General features: G+C 57.5%; 4 protein-coding genes across 4 annotated transcripts; 2 read left to right on the top strand and 2 right to left on the bottom strand.

Moving 5' to 3' along the window:
* Positions 1–59: 59 nt before the first annotated feature.
* TRAVEDRAFT_130762 (glycoside hydrolase) lies at positions 60–3,065 on the top strand (the record flags this gene model as incomplete). Its single annotated transcript, XM_008044177.1, has 8 exons — positions 60–567; positions 1,024–1,435; positions 1,487–1,572; positions 1,624–1,739; positions 1,789–1,874; positions 1,946–2,085; positions 2,151–2,292; positions 2,351–3,065. 8 exons carry the CDS (start codon positions 60–62, stop codon positions 3,063–3,065), a joined length of 2,205 nt encoding a protein of 734 aa, XP_008042368.1.
* Positions 3,066–3,549: 484 nt separating this feature from the next.
* On the bottom strand, positions 3,550–4,784 carry TRAVEDRAFT_130680 (uncharacterized protein; the record flags this gene model as incomplete). Its single annotated transcript, XM_008044176.1, has 4 exons — positions 3,550–3,627; positions 3,697–4,345; positions 4,396–4,636; positions 4,688–4,784. Coding segments are annotated over 4 exons (1,065 nt in total), but the record flags the coding sequence as incomplete, so codon positions are not given.
* Positions 4,785–5,235: 451 nt separating this feature from the next.
* On the bottom strand, positions 5,236–15,358 carry TRAVEDRAFT_22921 (uncharacterized protein; the record flags this gene model as incomplete). Its single annotated transcript, XM_008043562.1, has 28 exons — positions 5,236–5,276; positions 5,418–5,536; positions 5,670–5,751; positions 6,203–6,350; positions 6,404–6,781; positions 6,834–6,863; positions 6,915–6,986; positions 7,129–7,689; positions 7,742–7,843; positions 7,895–8,167; positions 8,214–8,488; positions 8,554–8,587; positions 9,165–9,218; positions 9,272–9,331; positions 9,466–9,801; positions 9,853–10,222; positions 10,265–10,328; positions 10,413–10,501; positions 10,733–10,837; positions 10,883–11,120; positions 11,173–11,403; positions 11,452–11,586; positions 11,732–11,862; positions 11,903–12,240; positions 12,285–12,394; positions 12,953–13,578; positions 13,849–15,028; positions 15,079–15,358. The coding sequence occupies 28 exons, from the start codon at positions 15,356–15,358 to the stop codon at positions 5,236–5,238; spliced, it is 6,462 nt and encodes a 2,153-aa protein (XP_008041753.1).
* A 3,873-nt stretch (positions 15,359–19,231) lies between these two features.
* TRAVEDRAFT_130935 (uncharacterized protein) lies at positions 19,232–22,459 on the top strand (the record flags this gene model as incomplete). Its single annotated transcript, XM_008044175.1, has 9 exons — positions 19,232–19,840; positions 19,888–20,069; positions 20,116–20,281; positions 20,330–20,463; positions 20,519–20,931; positions 20,981–21,181; positions 21,234–21,364; positions 21,422–22,196; positions 22,251–22,459. Coding segments are annotated over 9 exons (2,820 nt in total), but the record flags the coding sequence as incomplete, so codon positions are not given.
* Between the last annotated feature and the right edge of the window lie 791 nt (positions 22,460–23,250).

Raw genomic sequence — 23,250 nt, 5'->3', positions numbered from 1 at the left:
TGCGCGCCCCTCCAAAGGGCTGCTCAAACGCGCCCCGCTTAACAATCTTTTAACAACTCATGTCTGGCGACTTCAACCCCTACGGCCTGCCGCCATCCGCGGGGGGCTCCCAAGCCACTCTCCGCGGCGAGTCACCTTATTTACGCCCGGCGGAGAACAACCTGCCAAAGGAGTCTCTCACGTCAATCCCCCGCGAGTTCGCCCCCTTGCTACAAGAGCAACCAGCCCCGTACAACAGCAGCCCGCTCGCCGGCAAGGAGTCCGAGAGCGGGTACCTGACAGATCCACGGCCCGCGAAGCGCCCTTTCTACAAGACTCTCTGGTTCTGGATCGCCGCGATTATCATCGTCGCCGCGGCCGTCGTCCTTCCTGTCTACTTCGTGGTCATCAGGCCGAAGCATGATAGCAAGACCAGTTCGGGCAGCGCCGCCACCGCGTCGAACTCGACTGGCACGACACCGACGACAGGGAGCGCTCAGGCGCTCGTTCAGTTTGGCGGCGACGGGAGCACGGTCACCAAGGATGACGGAACGACGTTCATTTACAACAACACATTCGGCGGATACTGTAAGCACCTTTTCCCATCTGCTTGTGCACTCGCAGAACATCAGTCTCCCGTCGGGCCGGCTATACAGCCTTGCCCCGTTGTAATTCACGGCCCAGTCTCATCCCTCTCGGATACACACCGGGATACTAGTGCGTGCAGGTCGGCAGATGGCTAGTGTAGCTGGAGGATGTAGGCCAGAGGAGCTCGCTGTGCGGGGGGCCGGCCTTGCAAGGCTTGCGCCAAATCGCGGCATGTGTCTTGCAAGGCCGATGCGCATGTCAAAGTGCTCGCCCATTGGTGGTCGAGGGAACCTGAAGCCTCTACATGCTCCGGTTCCTCAAAATAGATCGGCCATGGGGCCGGGCTTTCCGGTGATACTACGACGCCCAAGGTGGCACGAGCGGTGCGACTAAATGAATGGGCGCGCATTGCTGTGACACAGACATAGTGCTCATCGTCTTTTTGCGTGTCCACAGGGGTATCTAACGCCGAGGACCCCTACGACAACTCCGCACGCCCAAATTCGTGGACGCCTCCGCTTAATCAGAGCTGGCGCTGGGGCGAGGACCGCATCAACGGCGTGAATCTCGGTGGACTCTTCGTTCCCGAGCCCTTCATCGTCCCCGAGCTGTTTGAGACCAACCCGGGCGCGGTGGACGAGTGGACTCTCTCCACGATCCTCGCGGGCAAGGGCCAGCTGCAATCCGTTCTCGAGAACCACTACGACACGTTCATCACCGAAGAGGACATTGCGCAGATCGCAGGTGCGGGTCTGAACTGGATACGCGTCCCGATTCCCTTCTGGGCGATCGAGACTTGGTCGGATGTCGGTGTGGACGGGTCGGGCCAGACTGTGGCAGAGCCCTTCTTGGCTAGGGTGTGCTGGAAGTGAGTTGCGTTTATCTTTTTCGAGGTCGTGTACTAACCAGCATGGCGAAGATACATCCTTCGTCTCATTGGCTGGGCACGCAAGTACGGCCTGCGCGTTTTGCTTGACCTCCACACCATTCCTGGTTCACAAAATGGTGAGTATATGCGTCGTTCTCGTTGTGTCCCATCCTGACAAACATGTTCAGGATACAACCACTCTGGCAAGCTTGGGTCGTTGAACTGGCTCAATGGACCTATGGGTCTTGCCAACGCTGAGCGCTCTCTGGACTACATCCGAACCATCGTCGAGTTCATCTCCCAGGTAGGCCAATACTTCCGTGTCCCCAAAACACATCTAATCGCGCATATAGCCCGAATACAAGGACGTCGTCCAAATGTTCGGTATTCTCAACGAGCCCTTCCTTCCTACCATTGGCCGCGCCCCCATCGAGTCATTGTAAGCACATGGTCGCATGGTATCTGCTGCGCTAGAAGCTGACATACATGTGTTATACCCTCTGCCCACAGCTACCTCCGGGTCTACGAGATGGTTCGCGAGATCACAGGCACGGGCGAAGGCAACGGCCCGATGATCTCCTTCCACGACGGCTTCGACGCGCTTAAGAACTGGGCGAATTTCCTCCCTGGCGCGGACCGCATCGTCATCGGTATGTCTTTCCGTGCATGCGGTCTGTTGTGGGGCCTATCTAACCCCCCATCCTCCGCGCACCAGATGATCACCCGTACTTTGCGTTCGATGGTCAGCCGAACAGGGAACCTGTAAACATCACTGCGGACGGCGGCGATGGCACCCAACTGGGCGGAAAGTGGCCGCTCCAGGCGTGCAACGCGTGGGGCGCAAACATGAACACTAGGTCAGTCCCCATTGCGCGCTTGCTTTTCCGTCTGCTGACCACGGTCTTACACTCCCAGCCGCGCGAACTTCGGTATTTCCGTCGCGGGCGAGTTCAGCAACGCAATCAACGACTGTGGTCTTTGGGTCATCGGAATCGGCGTAAAGCCCAACTACGGCCCCGACTGCGGGTACTGGGCAGACGCTTCGCAGTGGTCGGACGCGAACAAGCAGGGCCTGCTCAACTTCGCGCTCGCCTCTATGGACGCGCTCGGCGACTTCTTCTTCTGGACTTGGAAGATCGGCGCGTCGACCACCACGAACACCGTACAAGCACCACTGTGGTCGTACAAGCTTGGCCTCGAGAACGGCTGGATGCCCAAGGACCCGCGTTCCGCGCGCGGCATGTGCGAGAGCCTCGGCGTCACTCCGCAGCCATTCAACGGGCCATTCCAGCCATGGCAGACGGGTGGCGCGGGCGCGGGCACGATCGCGCCTGCTGCGACAGCAAGCATTCAGCAGTGGCCGCCCACCCTTCAGAACGTCCCGACAGGCGGCGCCACCGCGTTGCCGCAGTACACGAGCCTTGCCACGCCCGTCACGCTCCCTCCCCTGACGCCGACCGCCACTGCGAGCGTCACAGTGACTGCTACGGCAGGCAATGGCTGGTTCGACGCCCAGGACACCGCGCCCGCGGTGACCCCAATCTCGGGCTGTGCGTACCCCGACGCGTGGGACGCCATCGGCGCGCAGGTGCCGCTCTCGGGCTGCCTCCCTGGCCCTACTTCGACATAATACGGGAGGAGGCGCATGGATGCTGGCGTTCGTTCGCCGTTTTCTTGACATTCGTTTACAATGGACATTTTGGACTTTATACCCATTTATAATTATTCGGGTTTCGGTGCTGCATTTTGTCATGTGGTTGCTTGCTTCCAGCTGCACACGTCGGACACTGCCGGCGCCGCACGAGATGTACTTACGAGAAGATATTGTGAATCGAACAGTATTCGTAGCGGTCACATTGAAGGATAGCGCGTCGCTCAGGTGTCTCGGCGCTGCCACCGGAAGGACTGAGTGCTGGCTGATGTTCTCAATCGGACTTCAAGAAAACCAGCAAAGAAATTATGATGACTGCCAATTCGTACAGACAGTCGACTAGCACGGCCGCTGTGGTCATTATGGTATATACTATACATAGTGGGTATGATTACAGGCCTCGCGCATAGCATGCTGAGCCTAGGCTAAATTTGTGAAATGACAGTCGTGGACCGCGCCAGGTCTACCAGAAGCGCGTGCTCTCTCTAGGGAAGCCGTTTGCCAAGCGCATCATGACTGCGTTTGACGTCAATGTCGAGAACTGCGAACAACGATAGTGCATCAGCGCAGCCCCTGCGGAGTGGCGGTAAGATGATAAACTCTAACTCACCCCGTTCCCGAGCAGTATCTGCGCCCGTTGTGCGATGAGCATATCCACCGCCTGCGAGACATACTTCTGCTCCCAGTTGAGTACGAGGTCACGACTAGTCGCGATCATTTCCCATCCGCCGAGCGTCCACAACGCGTCCTTGAGGTCGCGCAGGTACTCCGGGCGGCCGTTCGTCATGATGTACAGCCGCCGCACCCCATGCGCGGCGGAGGTCGCGCGCACCTGCGCGACCTTTGCCGTGATCTCCTGGATGGTCGGCAGGCACCGCTTGCGGTAGATCTCCACGTTCTCCGGCGTGTTGTTCCCGTACTCGGTGTGCGGGGGCACGGTGAAGGGGTCCATCATGTCCGGGAACGCGTCGACGCTCACGAAGTCTTCCGACCACATCGCGAGCGTGCGGCAGTGCGTCGCGTAGTCGCCTTTGCGCACGTGGAGCACCATGAGTCCGGGGATCGGGGCGTAGCGCTCGGCGTTGGTCGTGTAGGACATGCTGGAGAGGTGCGGGACGACGGTGGAGGAGGGGACGAAGAGGTCGTGGTTGTTGTCAGACGCGAGTTCTACTAGTGGTGACCAGCCGAAGTGGGTGAACATCGGGGAGCGCACCAGGTCGGGCCAGATATCGAGAAGTGACGACCGGACTCCCCAGACACTGTGTGAGGATGAGCGCGACTGCATACTATGCATGCAGGGGATACGTACTCGTGGTGGCTGAATATGGGTCCCGATCCCCGTGAGGCCTGCACGCAGGGCTCCTGCATACCTTTCAGGGTGGTCGCCCACTTCTCGGTCATTTCCTGCGCAGAGTTCACATCCGAGAGCGTTGCGTGGATTCTGCTCCTATCAAGGTCGACCTTATCAGGGCAAAGTTGGTCGAAGTAGTCCTTGGTTACAGCCCGAGGCGCGAGGTCGCCGCGCGGAAATGGGTCGCCGACGATGGGTCCTGTTCACTCCTGTTTAGATTCGGTCACTTACACACAACCCAAATACGTACCATGAAGCAATACCGAGTAAGGGATCTGCGAAGGAATCATCTTGCCAGTACCCTCATAGTCGGAGTACACGGATCCGTCGTCGTTCCATGTGAAGTTGCGAGCCGTCTACATTCCAGTTTGCAACACGCGCGGGGTAGTATCCCAACGGTGGGTTGCAAACTGTTGGGATACCAATGTGGCTGTGCGGTAGGCGCTCGAAAAAGACGCCCGGCCTACCACCCGATCTGGGCTTGCGGCGCTTAAACTACGAGTTAGCGCAGCGTCATTCAAAAACCACCGCCAGGGGGAATCGAACGCAAGGCATAACGTGAAACTACGTTTATTAACGACGCGATACCACTTCGCCATAGTAGCTACAACATTGCCATATGTAATAGCAATATATCAGCTTTGCGCCCTCACCAATGTCCTATACGCTGCCCTCCCTCCCCCTACCCCGTACTCTCTGGCCAGTCGGATTGCAAACCCGGCTCGTTTTGCAATCCCTCATATCGTCTTTCAACAACCGCTCGGTTTTCCAAACCTGTGGGCCGTCCCTTAGAACCACTCATCGTGGGCCGTGCGCAGTGACTTGTGCAGTCCAGCCTGCTGCATGGAAATAGCGAAAGTGCAGAGACCGGGAATGCAGAATTCCCCGCCACGGAGGGTACATCGGCGTACCCTTGCGCCTGGTGCAGCTCCTCTGCACGTTGCCTCGCGCTCAAGGGCGCGCGTTGCGCAGTTACGCACCTGGTCGGAGTGAACAGTCAGAGAAGCCCACTTCGACATCTCCCGCGTCGGGGTACCCATGAGCTGCGTGCGCGCGCCGAACCGTCCTTCTTAAGTCCCGCGCGCCCTTGTGAGTGTGCCTTTACGATGCGTGGCACTCAGAAGTGCGACGGTGGTAGCGCCAGGGCGTCAAGGCACTTAGGCGGCCCGACGCGCACGATTGACCATGAAGGGCAATTGCGCGCGTATAGTGTAAGTGTACGCGCGCTATACCTTTGCTGTTGCTGCACGCCCACCGGTAGAGCGGAGCCTATGCGCGTCGCGCGCGTCGCGCGCGCAGGCGTCCCGGTGCAATCTAAGTCCACATGAAGCGCACGCAGCCCGAATGATGCAACATGTCGACATCGCGTGCCTGTCGGTGTCGCAATCCGCCACCCATGATATAAGCGAAGTCGCACCCTCTCACGCGACGACGAGTCCAGCAAACGCACGTCGCGTGCGCGCGGGATATAGGACCGCATCTCTCAGGGAAGAGAGCGTGTATACGCATTGGCCATACATATGTGGAAGTTACAGGATTGCGACACACTAGGCCCTTGAACCTGTCACGAGGCAATGGTGAGTACATGGGTGTTACACGCGAAACGGATGACCTCACCAAGTCGCTTTTGAATGGGTCGCGTAACGGCTAGCTCATCGCAACGCCAGGCCCTGGAGTTCGGCTCCCAACTCGCACAGGCACACAGCGTCCGGCAGACGAATTAGAAGGGTGTGTGTGCCCTCGCCAACCTGTAGCGCTTGCTTACTCGTCGCTATCTTCCATTCCGTGGTTGCCGGGTCCCAGAGTTCGAACTTGACCGCTGCGTCCAATTTCCTCAGCTCATGGACGCGAGAGAGAAGGAATTGGCGGTTCGGAGCCAAGTACAGCGTTTCCTCATACGGGCCTAACCCGCCCTGCAGTGATAGTATGAGCCACTCGCTGCGAGCTTGATACGGCAGATACTCACATGTTCCCACACCACCACGGTGATGCGATTGTCCGCGCGCTCCCGCCTGAGGATCCGCTTCTCCGCTTGGAAGGCCTCCAATTCGTACTGATCGACTAGCCTCTGGGTCGGCATCCCCACCGTGCAGATGGCGGTCAGGACCTTCCCCAGGTCCATGCATTGATGCGCGTTGGTCGACCGGAGAACGACCGAGCGCAGGCCTTTGTTGACGTCGATGCAACCGTCTCGAACGGGTTGCCATCTGTCAAACTCAAGTTCCCAGAACTCGAATTCACGCGGCCCGGAGCGCGCGCTCGCCCTGCAGAAACTTAGGTCCTCCAGGTACAGCTTACCAACGGTGCGGGTAGACACGCGGAGGACTGTCGGCGTCATCCCATTCTGTCCCGCGCGAGTTAGCATCATCATCCGCGTCGACCGCGCTTGCGCTTACCTCCGTCCACAAGAACAAGGCAGTGATGGGCTGCATAAATGAGTCAATAGGTGACACATCTGATAGCGTACGGTGACTCACAGAGCGTATGCCGACTTCGCGGGGCTCTCCCAAAGGTACATCCTTGAACCCGAGCTTATCTACCAAGAACAGCTACAATAGGAGCCAGTGAGCTCAACGATGACGGCGGACGCAATGCTGAATAGATCAATATACCGTGTACACGTTCTGTCGGTGGGACATCTGCGCGGAAGTTAGCCAGAGCGAAGGGACCGCGGTCATCCGACGTGCTCACCTCATCGAACTCGCATGGCCAGAGATTGGCCGCCTTGCGTGCAGCGTATTGCTCCGGATCTTCATCAGGGGTCGATGGAACCCCAGATTCAGCACGTAAGGCGGCCAGGGCTGCGTTCACGAGCAGCAGGTCTTGTCCGCTAGCGTAGAGCTCGCTGTTCGGGTCGAGCACGGGTAACCCGTCCTCATCGAGCTCCACGTACGGGACCGGGCCCGACATGGCTTCCTGTAGCGTGGCGCAACCCGCCTCAACCGGCGGGTCCACGTACGGGGCAAGGTCCACGTACGGGACAAGGCCGAATGGGACTCCCTTTTCGGTATCACGAGCCGCCTCGTCGTCAGACGTGTCAGTGTACGTCTCGTCGGTGAATTCGTCGGTGAACTCGTCGGTCTGCTCCTCGGATGAAGCGCTCTCGTCATCGGACGGCTTCTCTTCTTGAGCATGGGCCTGGAGCGCCTCTTTGTCATTGCGGGTTCTTCGCGATCGCTTAGCGGGGGGCGCGGCCTTGCCTTTCCCTTTCTTCGGTGAGGGTCCAGCGCACGCGTTGCGATTGGCGGCGTTCTGTACCGTTGGAGGTCAGCTTCCGCAGGTTGCCACATGCACGGACACTCACTCTGAAGGGGGTGTCATCCATGCGGTCCACCGCCGCGGGCCTCTCATCTTCTGCCGCTAGTCGTCGGGCCAGAGCCTCGTCGGCTAAGATATTGTTGTCATTCTGCATTGTCGGAAGTCAGCTTCGCCGCGCTGCACGAGCGCGTACACTCACTCTAACGGGGGTGCCACCTATGCGTCCCACCGCCCCAGCCCCTTCGTCTGCCGCCGCCAATCGCCTTGCAAGAGCCTCGTCGGCCGCCACTTGCTCGAAGATGGCCCGCGCCGCCGGGTCCAACGAATCGGCATGCTGCTGCTCTCGCAACGCCTCGATCTCCAAAAGCTGCTCATCCGAAGGCCCCGGTTGGTCCGGACGCGTGATGTGCGCGTGCGGTTTCTTCTTACGCTTCTTTCCTCCCTTGTCATGGTTGCCAGAGTTTTTTAAACACTGGCATTTTGTTAGCTACTGTTTCAATGCATATGTGCGCACTCACAATGTACTGGTCGGCGGCGGCCCATCCGCGAGCGTACATCAGCTGTTTCTTGACAGGTGACTTACACACCGGACACTGATGCAGTACCGGGGGCCCTTTGTACCGATACTTCTTGCATAACGCTCGCATCTCTGGCGTATAGCCTGAGCGTGGCGGCTTGGAGAGGGGATCGAGGCCCTCGGGCCTCGCATCAGGGTATTTGTAGAGTCGGTAGCGTCGGGGGGCGTCGCGTCGCATGAGGGTCAGTGTCGAAGTGGGCGGGAGCCAAAAGAGACCTTGCAGGATAGTTGAATGGGCTGACAGAGGACGCGTACTACGAGGGCGGCGCCGGTGAGCTCACCTTTTATGCTAGGACCCTTGCGGCGGACTCTGAACTGTAGAAATATAATCTTCGTCAGTGCCCAGGTACCTGGAATTGGCTGGCTGCGATCAGCTCGTCCGAGTATCCAAATACGGGATACGTGCAAGGTGAGGCTGAATAGGTAGTCCGCGCATTTCATTCGGTCGTCGGTATATTGCAGCCCCCGCAGACCTCCGATCGATCTCCTCCCCTTGACCAGGCCCGCTCTAACCAACTAACCGAATGACGGAACCCTGCCGCTCCATTGGAGCCCCAGATTCAATCCAGCTCTCGCATGAGACCACGTTGAACTTCGTCCCATGCGCCGGCGAACGTGGTTGCCTACAACTAAGACTTGGCTACAATATATGACACTAATTTGAAAGCCGCGGACGCGCGCCCCCCGTCGACATTCTGACCGAACGCCTCTTCCCCCGTTTTGCAACGCCGTCGCTTGGTGCTTGTACGTCCAACGACCGCGCCCGCTTCCTGACGCCGCTGGCGGAATTTGGAATCTCGTGAGAACCACTGGACGTAGGAGTACGGTTGCCACGCCCCAAAACGAGTCCAACTTCGGTCACGAGCCGCGACGTTCTACTTGTGCCACGCACGGGAGATGCCCTACCAGACGTTTGTGCTGCGCGCGTGTTGCTCGCTTCAGGACCCTGTCATAGATGAGATTAGTCGAAGTACAGCTGCATCTTCGTGGGCGGCCAACCTCGGGCTCCTGACATATGTCGCGGCTCGTCATTTGATGTTTTCCAGCGAACGAAATGGTCTGCAGGATGGTAGTGTCAGTGCATGACGAAGCATCTGAGTTTAGCTGGGACTGACCCTCCCACGCGACGGAGACTCGTCTACATTCTGCAGACTGTTAGCCCGGAAGGGTAGACGTCATGCCAAACACCTCACCTTGAGGTTCGGGGTTCCCGGCGTCCACGGGGCACCGTCTGCGCGAGCTACTTCATCTAAACGAGCGAGCACGTCGCCCATGTCCAGCGTGCACCACGTCGCCGTGTTCTTCATCAACAGCGTGCGATGCACCGGAAGCAGCATAAACGGAGTGTCTATGCGGCGAGTTCTCCACTCCGTCTCCTCCGGGATCCACACGTCGATGTGGTTTAGAACGAGCTCGCCCTCCGGGTCGGAAGGGTGCGTCCACAACGCACGAATCGCCGCATGTGAGGTCAGACAAAAACTACCATCAGGTTCGAGCGGCAGATGGTACATGGCTGGCTTGACGCCGTTCTAAACGGGTGATTAGCAGCGAAGGGTCATGAATTGGTATTGCACGCCCACCTCGGCCCAGATGATGACCTGAGCCCACGCGGCGAACTCGCTGAATGCGCGGGGGAAGTCTCCCTGTAGCGATTTCTGGAATCCGATGCTGAAGTGTCGATTGAGCATCTCGACCTCGTCTCCGAAATTGAGACAGCGCGCAACCCCTCCAACGCGCATGAGGATGGCAGCGCGGGAGTCCAGCACAGGCACCTTGGGATCGCCTAGGGCGTATACCTCCCAACCCGCCTGCTGCATGCTCCAAATCTCACACCAAAAGGCGCTGTCTCCTCCGCAAGCCTCAATAATCCAATCAATATTGGAGACGTCCAGGTTGTTGCTCGTATCGACAGGTTCCATCTTCATGCGCGCAGGCACATCGTTCTGGGGCCTTGCATGAGCAGCGTAGTATGGTACATAATGTTATACTCACCGCAAACCAGAGAACGATGCGCACGGCGGGTTGCGGGTCTGGCAAGGCAAGCATCGGCGAAGGACTGCGAACGGCCATGGCGGAGGAGGGTGATCGCGTGAATGGGGAGACGGGGGTTCCGTGCAGAGGTTGGCGGGGAGGGGCGTACCGTGCAGAGCATGACCAGCGTCAAGGCCTCCACTGGGACGTATGAAATTCCGCATAAACTCGTTCTCTACGATCCGGATCGAGATCCGGCTGACGATTGGTCCCAACATCCGGGGCGGTTGACACTTCAGGCTCGAGCACTTCAAACATTCACCATCAGGCACACCTTCATCAGTCTCGAATCGGTGAACAGTGCAACATACCGAACGGAGGATCGGCGCCGCACACATGTCTATTCTCCTTGCCCATGCTCACCCTATCACCGACCTGCCCTGCGTGCCGCCCACTATCCTGAACGCGCCTAGTACATGGAACGCTAACTAAGTCCGCCGTGCCCTTTTCGCCGCTTTCGTGGCCCCCGAAGCCGCCCGCTTCTTTCCCTTCTCCGTCGTCGGCAGTTGAGTCCGGCTCGTGAGCGTCTGCAATCTGCGACAGCGTTAGCTCGTCGCGGCGGCCCAACGAAAGACATACCCGTCGTCATTATCCTGGCGGCTCTTGGTTCGCCGCTGTCGGGGTTCACGAGAGCCGGCGAGAGTCTCGGTGGCGATATCCGAGACGGGTAGCATCAGACCAGTGGTCTTGCGTGTCCTCCTTGAAAGGCGCTTCTTCTTGCGCGGACTTTGGGAAAGCGGGACGACTGTTGCAGCGGCGTGGTCGGCGTCACCCCCGACGCCGTGCGCAGCTTCTCCGCCAGAGGGTGCATCAACGTCTATTCAACGAACATCAGTGAGCCTGTCCGATGCGCAACAATGACTCCGTACCATGCTCGACATCAACGATTGTGAAGGAACCACGAGGAATAGCGATTGATGCCTGTCGGTCGCGTTGAGGCGTCGACACCGGCGTGGACTTCGCAGTTGAAATACGGGAGGGCGTGGTCGGTTCGGCGGGGCGCGGCACCTCGTTTGTGCTTGCCTCGCTCAATGCTTTCGCCCGCTTGCGTGCGGCACGCGGGGGCAAGATAGACTCCGAGCTCTTGGCTGCACGCAATTCTGTGTGACAGTCAGATGGACCCCTATTGAGCACCGGAAGTTGCTAACCTTGTAGTAGCCTGTCTCCCTCGGTGACGAACGGCGACGTGACCTGTGATTCAGTCGCTGTTGGTGTGTCAGACCAACGTCCAGGTGACGTCGACGCCCAGGACATACCCTGGCGGCTCTGCTCCAGCCATAAGCCTACAATGCCCTCAAATTCCTGGGAAGTCCACCGCCCGAGCTGACGAAGCGCTTCGAGTAAGGAAAGACCATTACGATTCTTCCCTCGCTCGGCGCTGCGTAATGTCAGCATCGTGAACAGCGTCCGCATCGAGCGGAGGCTCACATGTAATGGACGGGTTCACCGTCCACGCCTGGTCCTCCAACAACCAAAGCACCTCCCCAGTTGAGTTGCTCGTAAAGAGCGTCCAAAGTGCTGTCCAACCACTGCGCCACGGCGTCGGCCGACCTAAGGGCCTAGTCAGCGTCGATCAAGAACATGCGCTGCAGCGCTCACAGTGTGGGTTGCCCGTCCTCGCTTGCATGCTTCGCCGCCCATTCACTCGCCAGCTTCTTGTTCAATACATCCGCCTTGCTTTCGTACTCGGCCACTTGCTCCGGCGTGAGTTCGTCGAACGCCGCTTGGTTCCTCTCGCGGAATTTATTCACGGGATAGCGTCCGGTGGAGGGGGCGTCCCGGGGGGCTTCCTTCATGTACATCTCGAAAGCACTGCGTTTGCGAGGCGCACGAAGTGGCGGGATTGGGATGACAGCGATGTTCTGGACGACAGCGGCGGGTTCACCCTGGCGCTTGGATTTGGTGTGCAGTTCATCACGAACCCAACCATACATTATCTAAGGACGTCGTCAGCGCATATCCCAACAACAGAAGCACACACCTCTGCCAGACTGTCCAGACGTTCACCGAACTCCTCCTCGGTCTCGGCAGGTTTCTTCACTGCGAGTTCCTTCTTATCCCGCTTCATATTCCCTTTACGCTTCTTGAATTCTGCGTCAGTTTCTCCGGCGTACGGTTCAGTACAATGAAGAAGGAACGCGGGACAGAGTGCGTTCGCGATGTCCTGTATTTTCCCATTCGGCTCAGAACGGTTGACGATGTGCTGGATTTCGGGGAGTTGCCATTGCTCGCGAAGAAAGAGCACCTCAGGACGATAGAACCTGACCATGCTGACAAGAGGACGACGCCAGGACGAGAGCAACACGCCGAAGACTGTCGGAGGAGGTCAACACTGGTGTCCGGGAGTTGGAACGACGGAGCTCGGAAACACACCTGGCAGCCTATTGGAGGGCCAAAGCGCCATCGGCTTGATTGCAAATCAGCCTAGTGCACTGGCTCGGTGGTCAATCGCGCCGAGGTGTGTATCCAGGCCACTTGCTACACTCTATACTATACATTACCCGAACCGAGAGGGGGGAAATGCACAATAATCGACTAGCGTTGTCTACAGCCACCACGAAAGACTAAACTATTGCGACACTAGCATACAACTCGAAGGAATACAGATGGGGGGAATAGGTAAACGATGGAAGTAAGAGACGAACGTACGTACGTAGTACTCTACAGCCTCGCGCTGGTAATATTCGAACAGATTCGCACTGCAGGTTTCATCCTCGACGTCCGCGTCGACCAGGAACTGAGGCGTATCGGGCCACCGTGTCATTACTGCCAAAAGACGTGTCAGGTACCGCCGACTCTCGGTCCAGGATGGATCGGGAGGGCTCGTCCAGCAGAATGGGGCGTCGGTGATGTCGGCGGGCGGGATAACGCTGACCACGGATGAACGGGAGCCCCAGACGCTGGACACGAGAGCCTCCCTCTCCCACCGATTCATTTCTGTCCACGTCGGGCGCTGCACCAACGCGGTATCGAGCGCCATGAGCTCGCAACGATAATTGATCTCGTGGGCCTCCCATAAAAGCCGATGGCGAACGCTGAGCGACGTCGCTGCCTCCATGGCGGAGATGGGGAGGCCAGCCAAATCCGGTGTGAAATCCGGACGATACGAGGGGAGGAGGGCGGCGCGGCCAAGCAAGCGGCTGATTCCATTCCGCTCCGCCTGTCGCTTCTCCGCGCGGCGCACGTCGCCATCTGTCTGACCGCCGGCCGGATGCGTGTGGACCTCGTAATCGCCCCAGAGCGCTGCACGCCACTCTGCGATCGTCAGGGGGTGGCTAGACATGGATGGATCAAACAGCCGCGCACGGCAAAACCTCCGGATGCGAACAAGGTTGTGAAGGTACCGATGCACCTTCTGGTCGTAGCGGGCACACTCCGGGCGAGGACAGTCGCGTCCCACGCCAGAAATGGACGAAACGGTGTCCAGCAGGAAGGGGGGAGGGTAGTAGTATACCACTGAGACCGTCGGCTGCGGGATGGGGGAGACTTTCTCCAGGGCGCGCCGCCAGACGTCGGGAACCGAATAGAACGGCGAAAATACGAACGAGCGTGACGGATGAGCGACAATCGCCGCTCGCCGATCGACTTCGGCTCCAGGTTGCCCAGTGCCGCCGTCAGCCGCCGAAGGCTCGCCCGTGTTCGAAATCGCAATCCCCTCGTGTGGGGCGCCCGCTCCCTTCCGTGCACGCTTGCCTCCTCGCACTTTCTTCTTCTTCTTGGGCGGCTCCTCTGAGTTCATGACTGCTGCGGCGGGCACCACCAAATGTTTCGAACGCATGTCGAGAGTGTCGCTACGAGGACGCTTGCTCACGTCCAGCGACTCTCCTCCGGTCGTGGGCATCTCCGGCAGCCGCGAGCTGCACACCTGCTTCGACACCGACATCGACATGACACTCAACCAGTTGCCGGTGAGATTCAGAATTCCAGCGACGACCTTGTTATTTTGGATGATAGGGGGCTGCGACGGCGGAAGGGTCTGGGTGGCGGAGACTGCGGAGACGACCTTCCATATCGGAACTTGGTGAGTCAACGTCTGGAGGAACCACGTAGGAAGCCCGATGCGCACACACGTCTGTGCGTCCGTGCCTTCACGGACGAACGAACCGAGAACAGGGAGGACGTGTTTTGAGAAGTCGTCAGGATTGTTCAAGCGAGGCTGAACGACGTTGAGGTAGGTGAGAATCCCCTCTAACTCCAAACATAGGCGTTGCACATGCGCTCCGACCGCAATGGCGATCCCGGGGGGAGACGGTAGCTGTGTCATCCTGTCGACTACCTGCCCGAGAAGCAAGCGGAGCAAGCGGCCGTGAGCGCGAGTCGCTTCAGTGCCGACGCAGCAGAACTCCGTCTTGGCGCTGACCATGTCGGCCACGGTGGTAAGTGCGCTCCTCGTATCCTTATCCAAGTAGCCGAGACCCTTGACGCCAGTTTCGAGATCTTCTTTCCAGTGGGTAGTGGGGTGCAGGTTCGCCCAAAGGATAGCGCGGGAGATGTCGCCGTCGTCCTGGCGAGGAATACAGGCGACGTGCATCATCTCCCGCAGAAGCATCTGAGGGTGCCGGGAGTATTCGTGCACTCCCCAGCGGCCATCGGAGAACGTCTGGATGAGGATGCGCTCGACGGGATATTGCGGTACGTAGTCCATATTGGGTGACGTAATGACCATCGAGGTGAACAAGTCTTGTGCAGCTACTTTACCCTCGAAAGGAGGACACACAGACGGCGCTGTCGGAGCGTCAGGAAGACATCGGTCGGGTGAGTCATGATTAGCTCACCGATGCCATATCTGTTGACTCGCAATGTAGGAGGTCGGACGGGGACAAGCGGTGCACTTTTTGAATCGGAGGAGTGCGCAGGAGGTGGAGCCGGCGCAACGAAACCAGAGCCACCGCGGGCGGGGGTCGCATCGGCCGTCGGAACGTTCTCGTGAACATTTTGAGCGGTGTCCGGCTGCACGGGTCGCACGGGATCGATGCCAGCGCGCGCTTCAGGAATCGAGGAGCTACTGACGGTCCTGAAAGCCTCGTCAGCTGCACCCCCAGGTAACTTCGACATACTGACTTGTTTGAGGACGAAGACTGGGTGGTCGTGGTCGGAGACTGCGACCGCCGCCGTGGACGGCGTTTAAACTTCAAATGCGCGTACTTGCTCGTCGTCGACTGCGGCACACCATCGGAGTCCATCGCTAGGTCTTTGGATCAAAATTCAGGGGAAAACTATGTGGGGGACGCAGGGGAAGAGGAAACGATCACCTGCTGAGGGATCGCCGCGAGCGGTCACGTAAATCGGGGGGCAGGGTGCCGGCACCAACTTAAAGAGACTGACAGATACTTGCTGTGCGGTAGGTCGAAATCAGGTGTGGCAAGCCTTGGGCTGTCCTCACACTGATTATACGCAAAAACACGTCGCGGAGCAATAGAGCTCGCTCAGTGTATTGCGGGGGGAGGGAGAAGGAAGATCTTCGTGACGTGTTGTCGTCTAGCGGGCGATATCTGAGCAATTGCGCGTTATCAGCGGCCCCAGCTCTTTTGTGATCCCAGCGGTATCCTCCCTTGCGCGTGTACTTCGAGGATGGATGACTTACGTTGCTCTTGAGGGCTTGAGGTGGAGGACGTGTGAGGTGCGTGGCTGCTTGGGATGAGATTGGTCTGAGCGTGCGTGACCGTGTTCGATGAAGCGCCGAAGCCAATCGATGAGATCCAGGCCAGCTTCTTGCAGCACGTGGTCGCCCGTCTTCTCATTGGGCTAGAAGCTGTAAATCTGGACCCTTAAGGGCTCTCCGATGGTATCGGGTACGATCGTCGATCGACTTTACCCCGCATTACATCATAGGCAGACTTCTTCCCGACCTGCGAGTGTTTGCAAAACATAGAACGCGCGAGGACGACTGACATAGCTACGCAAACGGGGCTATGTCGCAGGGCTCAAGAAAATTACATCGAAATTTATGCATCGGAGTATCGGCAGTAGCACCTCATTGAAAACACAAGGAGGCATGAACGCCGGCATAACATCAAGCTCCAGGCGCGCCAACGAGAGGGGTCGAGATAGTACTCGTAAACATTGCCAGTTGCCTTTGAGCTCAATCGCACGACGACGCGGGAACTGAATCGGGCGAGCCCGGCGACCATGAGATATATTTTGGCAATCAATACTCTGTAGGGACAATGGAGCGTTAGCATTTGAGATGCTAACGCGAGGTACTTCTTGTAACGATCAAAATGTCGGACGTCACAAAGCCCGGGCCATCCCGCATTCAGTATGGTGTCATAGTCGTCGGAATATACACGCGTACCTGGGTGTACTCAGTTCCGTGTCAAATGAAGGACTGTCTTCTTGCTATGATAGCGTTAGTATCTGTAGAAGGGCTGAAAATCGGAAATATCACTTCGCTTGGTGCACGTAACGGAATAAGCCAGGCAGCCAATTGAGACATAGTCGAGGTACTCTCGGCCTAGAGCGTGGCGAATAAATCCATGTATACCTGGTAACTCGAAAATGGTATGTGCGGACGCCCGAAGCAAGAAATGCACGCATGTATTTGGTTGACTAGCTTGACATGCTCCGAGTCGACATATGATGCATGTGCAGCATAGACACATTGTCCAAATGATATCCTACATGTGTACTATACATTTCAGTCAAGTACACCATCCATGACTGCCTGTGTAACCACCTGTTCGCTCAAACATAGCTTTTGGACGAACCTTGGTGACTTCAATTACTACACTCCACCTTGGCAAGAACGTAAAGACGGCTTTAGATGGCTTTTGCCACGCGCGTTGACTGCCCTGCGTGAACGGGCTGGTCTATGCCTGTAACGTACGCAGCAGATCAGCAGGTCGTCTGGGGCAAAATACTAGAAGAGCGTATATTCGAGAGTCGGCGAGGTAAGCAGACATATAGTTGATTATAGTAGGAAGCTTGCAGATGCGCGCGAGACGAAATGCGGTCATATCGGCCTTGGCACTTATGGTACGTTGCGCAACTAACATGCAATGAACTACTAATGGACCGCAATAGCAACAACCTCGGCTTGAAATCTAAGCTATAGAAGTTAGCAGCTTTGAATGAAGCTCTTTCTAATCAGGCGTGTTGAAAGTAACCGGCACGGTTAGTCGGCCGTGTGAGTCCGCGTGTAGCGTCAACCCACTGAGGAATGATCGCAGTCTCTGTATTCTACCTTCCTCTTGCAACCACCCCGTTCCGCCTTGCCCGCTCACGCCATCCCGCAAACCTGTTCAAGCTCGTGCAGTCCCGCCACACAGAGTACGTAACATATCAAGCTTCATGCGCATGGCTGCCTGACACGAGACGTTTGCCAGCGAAAACGGTTCGTTGAAGCATGCTGGCCCTTCACACGCCTTCCACGATCGCCCGACTGTTCACCATTCGACACCCCTTCGGACGCGCTCCGGCTCACGGCCGTAGAGCGTTGTCCAAGGGCGCAAGCTGTTTGTTATCGCAGGTGGCCAAGCCAGCTGCGTGACTTACCGCTCTGCACTTATCGACACCCGTCATGGTCAAACTCGACTTCGCTGGTTGACGAATCACCTTGACAACATGTGCAAAGTCTATGGACCGCATGAAGAGAAAGCTACTGATCGAGTACGATCCGGGTGTGTCGGGCATGTCGTCGGCGGAGATGGGTGCATTTAGTGCGCGGTGAGTTACTTCTATCAGCAGTCGCATGAAGCTCGTACATGATCGTTTTGTGATCTCTGCTAGAAATGTTTTATGGAGCACGACGGCCTTATCGTGGCCGAGTCCTCAACACATGCGCGATTCACGCCACACCGGAATGTGGTGAACTTCGATGGGTCAATGTGAACCTGGAACTCTGCCGAAGGGGACCAGATCTTCCAATGGTGTGTTGATGTTGAGTTTGAATGGATGTTCCTCGGACGTCGCCCCCCGCACGTTGTTTGGATTTGATAATTGATTATACTTGACTGCAGAGTGCAGCAAACGGTTCCTCGTTTGACGTAAGAACACCCATTGAGTATCGTCTTAAACTGCAGTCTGATTGGGTACATGTCATTTGGGAGTACATATGTGATAGCGCACTAGTACGTTGTCATTCGTTTCTTATCTCTACTATATCACTCACGGTGCTTTGACATATAAGTGATCGATGTGCCCCCACAAGGAAGAAAGGACATACGATGGGCGCCCCGGTCAATGAAGTTTCCAAAGCAACCCATCGCCCTACGCCTTAACGCGGTTTCATGAGGACGCAGAAGGTTTCAGCATACTTGCCGATTTCGCCCTTCCGCAACGAATATATTCAGTAGTATGTGTGTGCGGGGTGCGTGGATTCGGTGCGCCCTTAACGTATGTGAAGTATGTGAAGACGCTGAAGGTCGTTCAATGTACACCAGCCACGTCGATCGAGTGGACCGTGTCGATCGAGATCGCTCGAGCCCGATGCTCCGCCCAGGGCGTGCGAATGTGAGAGCATTCAAGCAACCGTCCCCCACCCGCGGTGACCCCTCCTATCCGCTCTATCATCTCACTTCGGCAACCATCCCACAATGACCAAAGGTGCTCGCCCGAAAGGACGCTTCGGTAGCCTCAAAAGTCTTTTGACACCCAAACGCGCCCGCGTGAGCCCCGCACCGCCAGACCCACCCGCTCCGTTTCGCTCCGTATGGGGGAAAGAGGAGGATCTCGAGGCAAGCGCGAATGGCTGCGATCTCAAGGACAATCGGCAAGAAATCGCTTCTGTGAGCCACGACGATGGGTGCTTCGGACGCGAAACGAGAGCTGCCACGCGAAAATTTGTTGTGACCGTGGAGGATGAAATAGAGGAGGGCGAAGAAGAGGATGACTCGGATTTTGACGAGGTTGAGGGGGTGCCTCCCCCCAATCCGTACTCGGTGCGTTCACATTTACGCATGCCTCTACGACATTCTAACTGCGGCCTAGCCGTCCTCTCGCCAATCCGCGTTCCGCGACAAGTACGGCAAGGAAGCACAGGAGGCGATGTACGCTCGAGGCGCTCCTCCCTTGAACCTGCTAACATGCCCGACTTGTAATATCATGCTACAAGCGCTGCCGGACAGTCATCGTACACTCTACCGTTGCGATGACTGCATCGGTGGAGGGTTACGGTGCCGCGAATGTTTGCTCACCTCCCACGCCGAACGTCCCCTCGACCGCATCACCGCCTGGGACAAGACTGCCAGATTATGGGTCCCAGAGACGTTCGCCAACCTCGGCTTCGAGCTGCGACTCGGTCACGCTGGGACTCAGTGCCCGAACTCGAGGTCGTCGCGCCTGACAACAATAGTGCACGATCGTGGCATCGTCGCCCTACCCATCCGATACTGCCGATGTAGCGGAGTGTCGAAAGAGCCGCTGCAGCTCATCGCAAGTGGCTTCTGGCCAGCTACATGGAAGACCCCTCGGACGGCGATGACTTTAGGCGTCATGGACACCTATCATATGATTGCGCGGCAGGCGCAAGTCAGCGTGGACGACTATGTTCGTCATCTTGCTCGGCTCACGGACAACGTGTTACCGACAGATATAGCCGTAAGCAGCACCCTTCGCTCGGTCAACGCAGAGCTAATGGTCAACAGAATCGTTATCGAGAGTTCAACAACGCGTCGAGGCAGTATGACCACCTTAGACGTTGTGCGGAGTACGACGTTTGGGTGGGGGACCAGCTGGAAAACGGCCAACTGTGCCAGGTGTGTCCCGCCTGCCCGCAGCCTGATGTGAATATGCGAGAAGGGTGGCAAGAGCGGTTGCCCGAGTATCGGTAAGTGCCAAGTTTGTTTTTGAATGCACCGCTGACCTCGGGGCAGTTACCTGGACGCCCTGCAATACTCTATCGATGGAAATTTTCATCTTAGCATGAAGGACAGGGACACTGATCCCCTCGATGTCGCCCTTTCTGACGGCGCGGGATACTTCGTGCCCAGCAAGACATCCAAGCAGTTCTTCAAGAAGACCAAGCCTCCTAAGATTGAGGTACGTCGCCAGCGCGTCACAAAGGCGCATTCGATGATGTGTGGCTAGGCGAGCACTTGTAATCAATTTGGCGCAATGGGACAGGGTAAGTATAAGGGGAAGGTCTCGGGCGTCGTCGGTATCTCGTGCAGGCACATGTTCATGCTTGCGAACTCTATCATTGATCTCATTCGCGCCGAGCAGTACGTAGTGACTCAGGTTACCTGACGTCGAACCAACACTGACCCATGAGAACAGGTATCAATTTGTCGATCTGGCCCTCCTGTGCACGCTCCAGAAGTACTTGATCCTGCGCGTCTTGTTCGGCACCTACGACATCAATTGCCAGTACATGATCAACCTACGCAAGCGGCTTGCGGACTACGGCGTCGTCTTGGCCGAGATCGATGGACTCGAGTCGACGGTACTTCCCCAGATCATTGCGGGCGTGGGGAAGTATCACTTGAGCATGCACACCAAAGAATGCCGGCACAAGTATTCTATGCACTTCCTTCCCGGCGCGTGCATGTTCGACGGGGAGCCAATGGAGCGGATCTGGGCGATTCTCAACGCTCTCGCGCTGCGAACAAAGGAGATGTCTGGGGGTCATCGTCACGACGTGCTTAACGAACACTTCGAGGACATGAACATCCGTCGTCTGCAGATTTTAGGTAAAGCTTGCTGGTATGTGATCGAAGCCGACGCTGACGTCGCTTATAGTGAAAGAACTCTTGAGGAAGTACGAAGAGGGCGTCAAACGCGCGGGCGAGCTCGCAATGTACCTGCGCAGGATCGAGACCTCGATCGGGCCGTCCCACATTGTCGCCTGGCGTGTGGAGGAGGCTGCGTACCTGGAGGCCGTGGTCGACATCACACAGCACAAGAACCTGAAGAATATCTATGAGCCGCCTGCGGAAGCCTGTACGTTCAATTTGGTTGCGTTTGAGATCTCGCTGATTTTGCATGTACGCAGCGTTGACGCAGAAGGACATCGTGGATCAGCTCGCGGCTGAGCAAGCCGCAGTCCCGAACGGGGAGGGTATGGGCCTGGTGGGTGCGATCGAGGACACCCTGGTTTTGCGACAGACTCGGTACGCCCTGCTTGTGACATAGAAAGGTCGCGCGTTAACTTCTGCCTGCAGTCACCGACTTCGTGTACAGGTGGCCACGTTCGACGGTGCGGACGCGGAGCGTGTAAGTCTAAAGGCAAAAGTCGACGCGTGGCACGCGCACGCGACTCGGGTGAGCGCTGCCTGCGCCAGTGCGCTGGGAGCTGTCGTCGACGACGCAATCGCGTCAGTACCGGATAAAGCGCGGCCCGAAGGCTTTCCTTTTCGAACGAGCGGCGACGACAAAAAGTGCCGCATCCCGCCTCCTCCTCCGGTGCCCAAATGCGACGGGCCGCAGGGAAAGCGCAAGCGAACCCGCGAGACCTCGGAGTTGACGGCGATGACGGAGGAGCTCGATGAAGTGTCGTTGCTTCTACCCTCCGACTACCATAGCGCCGTGCGGCAGCACCCCGCGATGGCTGAAGCGGTCAAGATGGAGCGGCGCTTGCGTGGGGGCGAGGCCAATGAAGCGTTGGAAGATCTTCGGTTGCATCTAACGACGCAGATGAGTCTCGCGGAACGTAAGACGCAAGGCTCCGGCACCATCCACAACGCAGCCATGGACAGGCGAATTCATGGCAAGCGTGACGCTATCGAGCGGGCAAAGTTCGCGTACCGGCGGGCACGCGTCGCCATGATCGTCCTGGGGATGCCCAAGAACGATCCCAAGTATGCAGTCCTCCATGACGCCGACTGCAAAGCCTTCGTCATCGTGGACGAAGAGGTGAGGCGGGGCGATAGCAAGCTAGACCCGACATGGATCTGGGGAGACTTCACCTATATGGGGAAACTCGACGAGGGCAAAATTAAAATCTTCGTGACCAACAGTGAGTCCGGCGGTCGAACCAAGGGTCACACGCTGACCATGACCCTCCGCACAGGTGTTAAGGTCCACTGGCTGCGCCAGAGCGCACTGCTTGCACGATGGAGGGAGGAGGTTAACATGCTGAGGGAGGAGATGTATCGGACAGTGCAATTCTTCGAGTACACGATTAACACATGGACTCGACGCGCCGAGAAGCACGACTTTGCAGGGCGTCAAGGGGCGGCAGCGTACGCCCGTCGGTCAGTGGTCAGCGCTGTTCAATGATGAGGATGAACTGATAATTGAACAGGAAGCGCCATGATTGGGAGCGCCGCCTCGATTATGCTCGTAAACAATTTCCCCAGGAGATATACGAGGTAAGCACACAATTGGTATAGCGCTCCCTGCCTAATTTGTTCTAGCCGCTCGGATTTCCCTCGGTCTCCTTGTAAAGGATGCGGTTGTGGAATGCGGAATGTGGAATGACGTCGGTGCGCAAGGACAGCAAGGACATGGTCGACTGAACTGTGCGTGTTTATTGCTGCTTCATCCGAAGACCGTGTACTGACAGCAGCGAAGATTTTTGTTTCATGTACTGAGCACTGTGGGGCGCAAACAGGATCCTTGAGCACTACGTTGACACGCGAGAACGATCAGGGACATGAACCCTGTTAGCAATGTTGAGATCTAATTTTTCCGATTGGGAATGCGCGTTCTCCAGCCGTCCGCCATCACGCGATGGCGTAGATGGCGGACGGGGTTCTCGACGACAGCATAAGACGGAGCAGGCCTGGGCGAGTCTTCTCGAAGATGGGACGGGTGGAATCTAGGCGTCCGCGCTTCGTATTCGCGGTGCGTGCGTCACCTATACCCTGCTCGAACATGCAACAGTCGTTGATTGACCGCGGACGCTCACAGGACTGGCAGAGACGACAGTCTTTCCGCTTGTCGTCGGGCTGCTGGTACAAAAACGTCCGCCTGACCGCCCAGACAGGGACGGCTGTGTCTCGTTAAACCCGTGCGATCATGAGTCTGCTTGCCTCGCCATTTGGGAGACCGGAGATGGAGTTCAAATA

This window comes from Trametes versicolor, assembly GCF_000271585.1.
Source record: "Trametes versicolor FP-101664 SS1 unplaced genomic scaffold TRAVEscaffold_10, whole genome shotgun sequence".
Lineage (NCBI taxonomy): Eukaryota > Fungi > Basidiomycota > Agaricomycetes > Polyporales > Polyporaceae > Trametes > Trametes versicolor.
This window is presented reverse-complemented; position numbering and strand designations above follow the sequence as displayed.